The sequence below is a fragment of the Colias philodice genome, chromosome 3 (genome assembly GCF_061535455.1).
Source record: "Colias philodice isolate Cphi_HAF_F1 chromosome 3, ilColPhil1 Martin Lab GWU primary, whole genome shotgun sequence".
NCBI lineage: Eukaryota > Metazoa > Arthropoda > Insecta > Lepidoptera > Pieridae > Colias > Colias philodice.
In genome coordinates, this window is record NC_143088.1 from 6508314 (window position 1) to 6520457 (window position 12144).

Below are 12144 nucleotides of genomic sequence, written 5' to 3' on the forward strand. Positions count from 1 at the left end.
AAATAGCGTTTATAGTTTCGATTTTCTTGTTCTATGTTATCTATAGACTTAATTCTAAATTTTCCATCAACCACTTTTAACTTTTCAGCAAAGTCGTCTCAAAACATCGATGTTGAACGTCGAGGGTGGGGAGAAAGAATTACGCGCTCGCCGCGACACCTGGCGTCGCTTGCGTGTCGAAGAGGCGCTGATGAGGCTACGGGTCGCACACGCTACTAGGGCCCTCGCTGGCTTGGACGATACTGCGTTCACGCTTGACAAGCAGAGGCTGCAGTTGGATGCGGTATGTGATAATTAAGTCATATGAACTTAGTAATTGCACGCCTCATAAGCGAAGCGTTGAGGTGGGTACTACTGTCACTTCGCGCAAAACATCTGATTTTTCAAACTTAAAATGTCTTTATGTATCATACATTGCACTTGTAAGATAATACATACACACACATATTAAGAAAAAACACTATTTTTAACGTTCATGATATTTTTGATGTCATTTTTGTTATTTAAACTAGTTAAAAAACAGTTTAAAAAAGTTCTGTCTTGGACGTCCGTGTGTCTGTATGTGCGGATCCTTTTTCTTGTTAACACGATAGCGACCGAAATACTTTACTAATCGAGTCTTTTTTTTTCTCTTACGCTTGAGTATGCTCAGGAATAGAACCCTTTCATTTTTCAGGGTCTGATTCGATGTGGTTTAATTGTTATTAAATAAACAAAAATAATAATTAATAAATATTTATTAAAAAAAAATTATGAGGCGTGCACTTTTGGATTTTCCAAATTATTTATTAAAATGATTAATCGTGACATGTTTTAATCAGCTCCATCTGCAAGGAAAATAGCTAATAATGTATTTATACTATAATCAGTGATTTACTGATGTTCTGAATGAAAAGAAACTGAATTATAATATAGATTAATTTTATGTCAGGCAATGAACGAGCGCCTTGTGGAGATAGCAGCACGTCGCGATATGTTCAGCGTACAGAAAAGAGCTCTGTTTGAAGATATTGGAAAGATTCGCTCTGAAATAAGAGAGAGGGAGCAGCGGATTGAGCAACTGATCAAAAGGTCGGTATTATTAACCCATTGAGCCCCAAGCGGCCCGATCGGTCCCAGACACAATTGATTTTCTATTGCGACGCGGTTGGCGCAGTGGTAAAGTAACTGCCTACTGAGCCGACGGTCCCGGGTTCGATCCCCGGTCAGGGCAAATATTTGTGTGATGAACTCAATTATTTGTTCTTGGGTCTAGGTGTTATTATCTATATATGTATTTATTAAATATTGTATTTATCGTCGCCTAGTACCCACAACACAAGCCTTAATTGAGCTTAGTGTGGGACTAGGTCGATTTGTGTAATAATGTCCTATAATATTTATTTATTTATTTATTTATTTTATTTATTATTGTGTCTGTGGTTCCGGGGCCTGAGTTATGATTAGTACATACTCGGTTATGATTTCAGTAATTATCTTTTCATATTATATTCATGAAAGTTATTATTTCAGATATGACATATTCATAGCTTCCTTGGGGAAAGATGAATCTGGACAACAATTGTCAGTGACATTCTTCAAGATAAAGGTAATAAAAAACATTCTCTCATTATTAATGTTTAATTGCAAACTAACGTATATCATATTTTTGTAGTAGTGATACAAAATAAATTGTCAATAATACATAATTTTCTAAGGGCGTTTGTCCACTACAAGGAATTTTACGGTCCGGCATTCCGATTTTTTACGGTCCGGTATGGCACGCCATTAATCTATATACTAGCTTGTGCACTATACGTAATTTTACTGTCCGACATTTTACTTTTCCCTATTCCGGATGGTTTTTTGTGTCTACGAGTCGCTGTAGGTATAATTGTTTTCGAATGCCCACTTGCTTGGATTTTACTGTTTTTACTGCATATGCCAATTGAAAGCAAGCTCTTGTTTTACTTTCTTTTAGTTGGCAATGAGATTTGTGAAGTCGGTATTGTTATTTTATATACATTGACCAAGCATTGACCTATAATTATTATCTAAGTAAGTGTTGGTAAGTTAAAGTTCAAGTGGGAATAGCTTTAGCTCCTCGTCACCGATTAAAATAAATAAGTGAAACACGCATTTTAAATCTCTTACGGAACTTTACTTTTTATTATAACGGAGTACATAATATAATATTTCACCTTCTATATTTTTTACTCGTTTCTTATAAAATGCAAAAACAATCATTTATGATAGCATAATACCGCCAAACTTCCTTGAACTGTACCGCACTGATCCGAGTAAAGACGGACAGGTGCACAAGCAATTCATCGGTTTTTTCATGCCACACCGGACCGTAAAAAATCGGAATGCCGGACAGTAAAATTCCTTGTAGTGCACAAGCGCCCTTACGGGGCAGAATTAAAACGGACCGATGTTTTCACAAATTTCCGATCATACGAGTAAAATTACGAAATATAGTAAAAGCAGTAAAAAATTTAAACGCAACAAATGATGTGAAACACTAACTTCGATTAAGGGGCAATATAGTAGTATATTGGTGCTTCACAAGTGTAGTGCAGATTCTTAGGGAACGGAGAGGGCGGAACGTCGTGAAGCGGGTATCATGCCTCTGATATCAGAGAATGACATCCTATATATAATAAGACACACAATCGCTCATCGCTCAGTCGTCAAAATGTGTTCGTGCGGCGTTATATAAAACATTCATTGGATTTAACACTTTATTGCGTTGTAGTAATGTTCAGAGTTTTTTGGACCGTTCTTTAGAAAACTCTGCCCTCATGACATCCGAGTAGAGTTTTCCTTCGGACAATTTTTGCGTGATTTCGAGGGTTATTGTTTAACGTTACAACATGTACGCTTGCACAGTTCGCAGCGGAGCGCGCGGAGCTGCGCGAGCGCGGCGCGGCGCTGGACGCGGACATCGCGCGGCGCGAGCGGGACATCTCCGCGCTGGAGGCGACGCTGCGCGTGGTGCACGCGGCGCACAAGCACTTCCTGCACCACGTGGCGCCGCTGCAGGACGACAGTCAGTGTTCATTGCTAAAAATATTATACCGAGTCGAACAATTTTTTCTTGAGTTCAATTTTATTTGACACTAACTGTGACTCGCGGTTTCACCCGCATTGCTGCGCTCCTGTTGGTCTTAGCGTGATGATAGTTATAGCCCATATATAGATATAGCCCATAGTTTTCCTCGATGAATAGGTTATCTAAAACCAAAAGACTTTTTATTTATCGGACCAGTAGTTCCTGAGATTAACGCGTTCAAACAAACAAACAAACTCTTCAGCTTTATAATATTAGTATACATAAGTCACAAAAACTCTAGTCAAAAAATAAAGCAATATTATAAGTGTCAAATACATCCATGATGTCATAAAAAATCTACAAACTATTACATTGAATTACAGCTCCCGAAATAGAAGAATTAAACAATCTTACAAAGGAATACTATGATAAGCGCGAAGAGCTCAAACAGTTGAACAACAAAATAGCGTCCCTCGAACAGATTGTGTCAGACGCGAGTTCTCGCTACACTATGCTGAATGATAAGTGCAAACAGCTGTCTGCCAAAGAGTGAGTTATATGATACAATTATGTTTCATTTCTTTTCAATTTTGAATTTTACATTATAAATTAAATAGTATCAGACTAAGATAAATTGATCTTAATATTTCAGTCCAGACATTAAAAAATATTTTTATGAGTCAGAATTCATTATCCATCATCTTGAATTTTTTAAAGGGCGGACTACGAGAACGATCTAGACGGCGCTCGTGAACGCGTGCAGCGGCACGAGAGCCGGCTACAGAACGCACAGGACGTTGTGAGAGTTAACGCGAGACGCGCCAAGAAACTTGTCGAGGGGGAGGAGGATTGGAGGATCTTTCAGGTACTGTTACTTCGAGATTGTAACACGATATGATAAATTATGAGACGGCAGTACGTATATTTTTATACTAGCTTTCCGCCCGCGGCTTCGCCCGCGTTTTCAAAGAAAAACCCGTTCCCGTAGGATTTCCGGGATAAAAACTATCCTATGTCCTTTCTCGGGTATCAAAATATCTCTATACCAAATTTCATGCAAATTGGTTCAGTAGTTAAGGCGTGATTGAGTAACAGACAGACAGACAGAGTTACTTTAGCATTTATAATATTATAGTATGGATATAGCCTAAGAGATTAGCGCGTTCAAACAAACAAACAAACTGATACACAAAAAGCTATAAGAAGCTGAATCAACACAACGACGACAACAACAAAAGAGGGCGTTAATTTTTGATAGACACAATGTATCGGTCAATTAGGGAAAGCTGGCATGTTCACAGTACTCACACTTATGCAATTTCACTTACAGTATGTTCAAAAATAAATGCGACTCTAGTTTCATTTTAGACTTGAATTGTAAAATGGGTGCGTTGTAGATATATATATGCAAATATAATTACTTATGAAAGCTCTCATAATTTACCTGTAAAATTATAATTTAAAAGTAAATCAATTGATGAAGTTAATTATTTATTCTAATAATAATCAATTGGATAAAAGTATTAATAATCATTCAATTATCAAATAATAGATAATTAAATTCCTGACTTTGGTCGAGTAAAGATATCTAAGAAATATTATATTTGTAGTAAGTACGTAATACCTACCAATACGCGCTAACAAATATGTGTTACATGTTTATTGTATAATTTTCACACTATTGGTTTTAAACTCAAACTCAAACATTTATACAATTAGACTTCTTCTAGAAGCACTTTTGAATCGTCATAACAGTTTAAGAGCGTATACGCACTATGCGGGTAGCCGCATTGCGGGTAGCCGTCCGGCTGACCGCAAGCACAATTATGTACGTAATATTCATTTCTATGCGCACTGCGATGCGGCTACCGCAGACCGCACAGTGCGCATAGAAATGAATATTACGTACATAATTGTGCTTGCGGTCAGCCGGACGGCTACCCGCAATGCGGTTACCCGCATAGTGCGTATACGCTCTAACAGTTTTAACATTTACCACCAATTCAGAAAGCAGTATCTATAGAGAAGAAGAAGAATCTATTTAATCATAATCGTAATCTTCTACTTCACTGTAACTTTCATCGCTCGAAGAACTCGATGTTTCGTTGTCGGAATTTCTTAATGTTATTATAAATGAGTCAGTGTAATTATCTACTTTTGGTTCTAATTGAATATATTTTTCCTCATGTTCTCGCGTCTTTCTCCAAACGTCACTAAACATATCCAGACTAATAGCATTTGCTTCCTTTCTAAATAATTCTTCCACAGTTTTCAAGTTAAAGTTCACATTTTGTGATGCTACTTTCCCTTTAATTATGCCCCATAGTAACTCTATTGGGTTGAGTTCTGGATGGTATGGTGGAAGGCGCAATACACTATGTCCATGATCTTTGAGGATTGCATCAAGTAGGTAAAAATTGTGTATAGTTTGGCTTATTTTTTTAATAATGTGATAACTCTGATTATTAATTAGTAATTTGATTTTTGAAAAAAAAAATGCCGATTTTAGTCAAAATTTATATTTTTCTAACAAGATCCTTATCATCCAAATTTCCACCTTGGTGAGAAAAATTGACATTTCTAATGAAAATGAACAAAAAATTAAATGATTTTATTAAATACTGTAAAATAGTCTATAATTCTTCCATTTACTGTATCACAAAATTCTTCATAGATTTTTAGATATTCGTACTACACTAATTACATCACCCTGTATTTATAAACAATTGCAAAATATGACACATACATAGGCCGGGAGATACTGACACAAAATTTCGGGTCATTTGTAACAGAATGGCGGTTCTACAGAGGTCTTATTACGCAATGACTAAAAGAAAAATGATGGTCAGAACTCAGAACGCTGGTACCGGCGGACTAGTCGCGTGGGCGTTAGTCGAACTCGTCGGATAAATAGCGAAAGTCAAACGATTTGTAACACAAAAATTTTATAATTCACCGATAGCCCATAAAAAATATGTAGGCGGTAGTGTCATGCCATACTTTTCCGGTGTAACTTACAGCCCCCCATACCGACGCGATGCGTTGATTAAAAAAAAAACAATTCAAACATTTGTACCAGGCTAACTTTTGCACAGGTAATCATCATCGTGCAGACATTTACGAAAATCGCCATGCCATACTTTTCGGACGATTCCAATTTCCAAATGGCCACCATACCGCCGAAAATCTGCAAAAAAAAATTTTTTTTCGCCAAACAATTTGTACCAGTATTGCATTTGGATTTTTGGAGAGTATTTGATAAAATGTGACCATTATTATATTTGCCATACTTCTAGTAGGGGGAAAAAGTGCTGCCATACTTGAAAATTAATTTATTCGTCACGTTTCAAAAATACGACTGTACAATACGTAAAATAATTTTTTACAGTATGGGATCATTATATTCTGTTTGTTTGTATACAATTCTACCTAGAAAAAAATATCGCAGATTGCAAACATGGGGCGGATGATTGTAAGACTTAAGCCAAGACGTAAAAAAAAAATGAAAAGAATTGGCGATTTGTACCAGTACGGCATTTTTGGAAAGTATATGATGCAACGTGACCATTATTATATTTGCCATACTTTTAATAGAGGGAAAAATTAGTGCCATACTGCTACAAATCGTTCAAACTACGAATAAAATCTTACAATAAGAAAAAAATCTTATACACATTCGCCACCTCCCACAGGTATGGCATTATCACACTTCTATTTATAATCATTCAGGAGTTGTTGAAAAAAAAATGTAGGGTGGTACAAATCGTTTGGCGATAAAAAAAAATTCAAAAATTTGCAGATTTTCCGCGGTATGGCGACCATTTGGAATCGTCCGAAAAGTATGGCATGGCGATTTTAGTAAATGGCTGCACGACGATGGTTACCTGTGCAAAAGTGAGCCCTGTACAAATGGTTGAATTGTTTTTTTTTAAATCAACGCATTCACGTCGGTATGGCGGACTGTAAGTCACATCGTAACTGTATGGTATGACACTACCGCCTACATCTTTTTTAAGGGCTATCGGTAAATTCTAAAATTTTTGTGTTACAAATCGTTGGACTTTCACTATTTATCCGACGAGTGTGACTAACGCCCACGCGACTAGTCCACCGGTACCAGCGTTCTGACCATCATTTTTCTTTTTGTCATTGCGTACTAAGACCCCTCTAGACCGCCATCCTGTTACAAATGACCCGAAATTTTGTGTCAGTATCTCCCGGCCTAATATGTGCAATGTGTAAATGTGTTGACGTTCCAGCTCTTCTTAATATATCTGTAATAATAGTTAGGTTTATGTGTGACGATTTAATAGTTAGGTTTGTGTTTAGGTTAGGTTAGCTTTTTAAAAATAAATTATTTCTGGCCACGAAATTTATAATCGTAATATTAGCTGTTTCGTCTCTCTTTTCTCGGAAAATTCGAAATTTTTCAAAATCGAAAAAATTCGGCTGTTCAACAACAAAAACTGGTACCTCAATGTACTAATAGTTTGGTTTCTGTGTGACGATTTATTAGTTAGGTTTGTGTTTAGGTTAGGTTAGTAATTTTTTAAAACTATATATGTATATACATATTAGCTGTTTCGTTTCTCTTTTCTCAGAAAATTCGAAAAAAAATTCGGCTATTCAACAACAAAAATAGGTACCTCAATGTACTAATAGTTAGGTTTCTGTGTGTGTGTGTGTGTGTGTGTGTGTGTACGCGTGTTAAGCTTAGGTTAGGTATAAAACATGGGTAAGGTATATTCATATCATTTTTAAATACTAAGTAACAAGTACCAAGTAGTTACTATTTAACTTTGAAAATAATTTTAAAGACACAGACAGCGCGCGTGGTTCTTGTATGGCTTTTTGCAAACGTGTATTAACGGTGCGCCTAGATTTGTAATTTTGGGTACGTTAATAATATATATTATCGAAAAATAGTAAATTTTCCGGACTTAGAAAAATTTTCCTAACCTAACCTAACCTAACCTAACCTAACCTGTCCTTTTCCACCTTATAGAAATATTTCCTGACGTATAGAAATTTTCCTGGCTTATATAAATTTTCCTGACGTATAGAAATTTTCCTGGCGTATGGAAATTTTCCGGACTTAGAAAAATTTTCCTAACCTAACCTAACCTAACCTATCCTTTTCCACCTTATAGAAATTTTTCCTGACGTATAGAAATTTTCCTGGCTTATATAAATTTTCCGGACGTATAGAAATTTTCCTATCGTATGGAAATTTTCCGGACTTACAAAAATTTTCCTAACCTAACCTAACCTAACCTATCCTTTTCCACCTTATGTAAATTTTTCCTGACGTATAGAAATTTTCCTGGCTTATATAAATTTTCCGGACGTATAGAAATTTTCCTGGCGTATGGAAATTTTCCAGACTTAGAAAAATTTTCCTAACCTAACCTAACCTAACCTAACCTATCCTTTTCACCTTATAGAAATTTTTCCTGACGTATAGAAATTTTCCTCATCTGTATAAATTTTCCCGACTTAAAGAAATTTTCCTGGCGTATGGAAATTTTCCGGACTTAGAAAAATTTTCCTGACTTATACGAATTTTCCTCATCTGTATAAATTTTCCCGACGTATAGAATTTTTCCTGGCGTATGGAAATTTTCCGGACTTAGAAAAATTTTCCTGACTTATACGAATTTTCCTCAGATAAAATTCATTTATTTATTCCTACTTTTACCCCTATATCAAATAAATGGATGAACTGATTTTGATAAAACGTTCACTTTCATCTTAATCTTAATACTATTATAAAGGCGAAAGTTTGTAAGGATTTATGGATGTATGGATGTTTGTTACTCTTTCACGTAAAAACTACTGAACCGATTACAATAAAATTTAGCACACATGTAGAGGGTAACTTGGATTAAGACATAGGATAGGTTTTATCCCGGAAATCCCACGGGAACGGGAACTATGCGGGTTTTCCTTTGAAAACGCGGGCGAAGCCGCGGGTGGAAATCTAGTTTAATATATATGACTTAGATTCGACAACTTTATTTTTTTTCATTCCCACTTTTACCCCTATAGGTAGGTATAATAAATGGATGAACCGATTTTGATACACTTTATCTAAGAACCAGCGTCGGAAAATATGCTGCCTAACAAAAAAACGCATCTAATTCGGATTACCTGTTAGCGAGCTACGGTGGAACAAACAGATACACACACACAGACACACATAGCGGTCCAACACTTATCACTCATCTTTTTGCGTCGGGGCTTAAAAATATATGTAATACGACATAATTTAAAGGACATTTTATGTATAAAATTTACCTAAAAATAAGCATAATTTTAATTTGCCCCTCCCCCCCTACTACCTCAGCTTACCCCCTCACCCCCACCCCCACCACCAGAAATAACTGTAGCGTATAACAGATAACTTACGTTTTATCGTACACTGTATAATAGTGTACCATAGAATGCCTTAGCAAATGTTCGCCGTGAATACTTAAATGGTCATAACTTTTTTATTTATAAACCGATTGACATGAAATAAACACTAAATGTTAAATGAAGATTACCAAAATATATTAGTGAAAACCGCATTTAAATCGGATAAACCGTTTCTGAGATTAGCGTGTTCAAACATACAGACAAGCGGACAAACAGACAAACAGACAAAAAAAATTTTAACGACAGTTTTGGGTTTGGGATCGATTTAGTAATAACCCCTGCTAAATTTTTTTTACATATTTTCATTGTACAGACACCACTTTTCTAGAATTTTATTATATGTATTGATTGATAAGAATAATTATAAAGATGACCATTTGATTGTATCTTTATATTTTTTGTATCCTGTAAAACTTAACGACCAATTTTACTGCTGAAATTCTTTTACTGATAGTCATGACGAAAATACTGAATAATCGCGTTTTAAATATATTATAATCTTTGTAATTTTTGAAAGTATTTTATAGTACCTGTATAGTATATATTGTGAAGTACCCGCAAAACGTAAATGCCATACATCAGCAGTAATTATATTATAAAATATTTCAGGAATAAATAATAAATATTTCAGGACAATTTTCACACGCGGCACAATCTGATCCCATACTAAGCTTTCGCTTGTGTTATGGAAACCAGATGGCTGATAAACATACATATATAATTTTTAAATAAATACTTATATAGATAATTAACACCCAGACACAGAGCAAACATCTATGTTCATCACACAAATATTTGCCCCGGGTGGGAATCGAACCCACGACCTCTGGCTTGGAAGGCAGGGCCACTACCAACCAAGCCAACCAGCCAGTCAATGTCTGTAGATGTCGATATGGAGCCGCAACTACGGCGAGGCGGCCGGGAGCGCGGTGCAGGCGCTGGGCTCGCTGTGCGCCGCCTGCCCCGCCGCCGCGCCGCGCCTGGCCCACGCGCTCGCTGCGGCCGACCTGCGCCAGCACCTCACCACCAACCAGCGGCGGCTGCACGCGCTGGTGCAGAGGTACACACGTGGGACGTTCATGAAGTACATATGGAGACGACACCGCCTACATCAAGTGATGTTCCGCTCAACATAAGCCATATTATGGCTTAACTGCACGCTCATTTTTTATTTGTTTTAAAGTGAAACACATCAAATATGCCTTCGTGTGTGTTACGATATTGCACAAATAACGGAAAAGCGACTTACATAACTTTTCATCAGTAAGTACCTAACTAGATAATAATTTTTAAAACTTAGAGGAAAAAAATGGCGCACAGATTTTGTTCGTGGTGTCTCCTCCATACGTAGTAATCATAGAAATCTAAATAACAAGACACTAGAAGTCGTAAGCGTGCGTGACCTTGTCGCCACTCAGGTGATTTTCACATCACCAGTGCATTCGTCACTGTTCAGTTGCTCTGGAGACGTATGAGTGTATACATGGTGTGTTTCAGCAATTCCCATTGCGGAAATTCTTCCACAAGTTGTAATTATACTTATAAAGGAATAATATTTCATCGGAAAATATTTTTTTTTAGAAATAATGCCGTTTTTCCTTAAAATTATAGAATATTTACAAGTATTACGAGTGTCACCATAGTAATCGAAATAACAATGAATGACACAGTCGACCATTCTTATTATCACGTTTGTTCGTATTGGAGCAAAAAGTCTCATATACTTAGGGATGTTATTCTAAAATAAACCGTAAATTCGTGCGTTAGGATACATATTCAAAAGCTTAATTTAATAGATAAGTTAGTTTTCACTAAAATCAAGCTGTCCAATAAAAGGCATAGTTTACTTGTGTGTACTGTTTAGCTTTCGGTTTGAATGTGTTGATTTTGGCGACAGCGGTTTTCATACGAATTTTGACATTATAGCACTTCTATGTGTCTTGTTATTTAGATTTCTATGGTAGTAATATTATCTCAATGTACAGTACTCGCCATTCTTTATGGGCGTCGGTACGAATTTGCGCATGGTACAGACGGGGGGCCGGAGCGGCCATATAGTTTGGCGAGCCGTTGAGTCTATTCCGTATAATACCATTTTTCTGATATCACATTACGTCATCCTTCAATTTTGTTTTAGACTTCTCGGTAGTTTCAAATATCATTAAAATTGTGATCATAATATTTAAAAATCTCATATTGCAGGATTATATCGGAAGGAACGGGCTCTCGAGTAAGAGAATCTGTCCAAGATCTAGACGGTAAAACATAAAAAAACAATTTTTTTTTCTATACCAAATTAAATTTTGTATACTATAAATCAACGTAATTAAACGTGTATCTTTCTCTATCTTTTATTTTACAGAAACTGTCTTTTCAAGTTCTTCAGAATCTATCCGGAGTGGGGTTAGCATCGCCAGCGGCTACACTAAGAGAATATCAGCTTTTAGGAGGTCTCTTGCACCTAAGGTCCAGGAGTCTGCGGTAAATATTGTTATAGTTGAAAACAAAAATCTAGATTTTCAACTCTATTGAGGCAGATACCAGCTTTAATAACGTTTTATGTAATAATGAAAATAAAATAGGGCTTTATTTATTACTAGCTTTCCGCCCGCGGCTTCGCCCGCGTTTTCAAAGAAAAACCCGTTCCCGTAGGATTTCCGGGATTAAACCTATCCTATGTCCTTTCTCGGGTA

The 12144-nt window shown here is 36.4% G+C and overlaps 1 protein-coding gene across 2 annotated transcripts in view; it reads left to right on the top strand.

Annotated features, from left to right (window-relative positions):
• Ccdc39 (Coiled-coil domain containing protein 39) overlaps window positions 1-12144 on the top strand; it is an 81471-nt gene that overhangs the window by 4364 nt on the left and 64963 nt on the right. Inside the window, exons 14-22 of one of the 2 annotated variants that reach the window (XM_089714450.1) lie at window positions 89-283; window positions 932-1071; window positions 1513-1588; window positions 2872-3031; window positions 3418-3583; window positions 3752-3899; window positions 10336-10511; window positions 11654-11709; window positions 11814-11932. In XM_089714450.1, coding sequence (XP_089570576.1) covers window positions 89-283; window positions 932-1071; window positions 1513-1588; window positions 2872-3031; window positions 3418-3583; window positions 3752-3899; window positions 10336-10511; window positions 11654-11709; window positions 11814-11932 — 1236 coding nt within the window. Of the gene's footprint in view, window positions 1-88; window positions 284-931; window positions 1072-1512; window positions 1589-2871; window positions 3032-3417; window positions 3584-3751; window positions 3900-10335; window positions 11415-11653; window positions 11710-11813; window positions 11933-12144 lie in introns of both variants that reach the window. The other variant, XR_016318317.1, reaches the window with a different exon arrangement.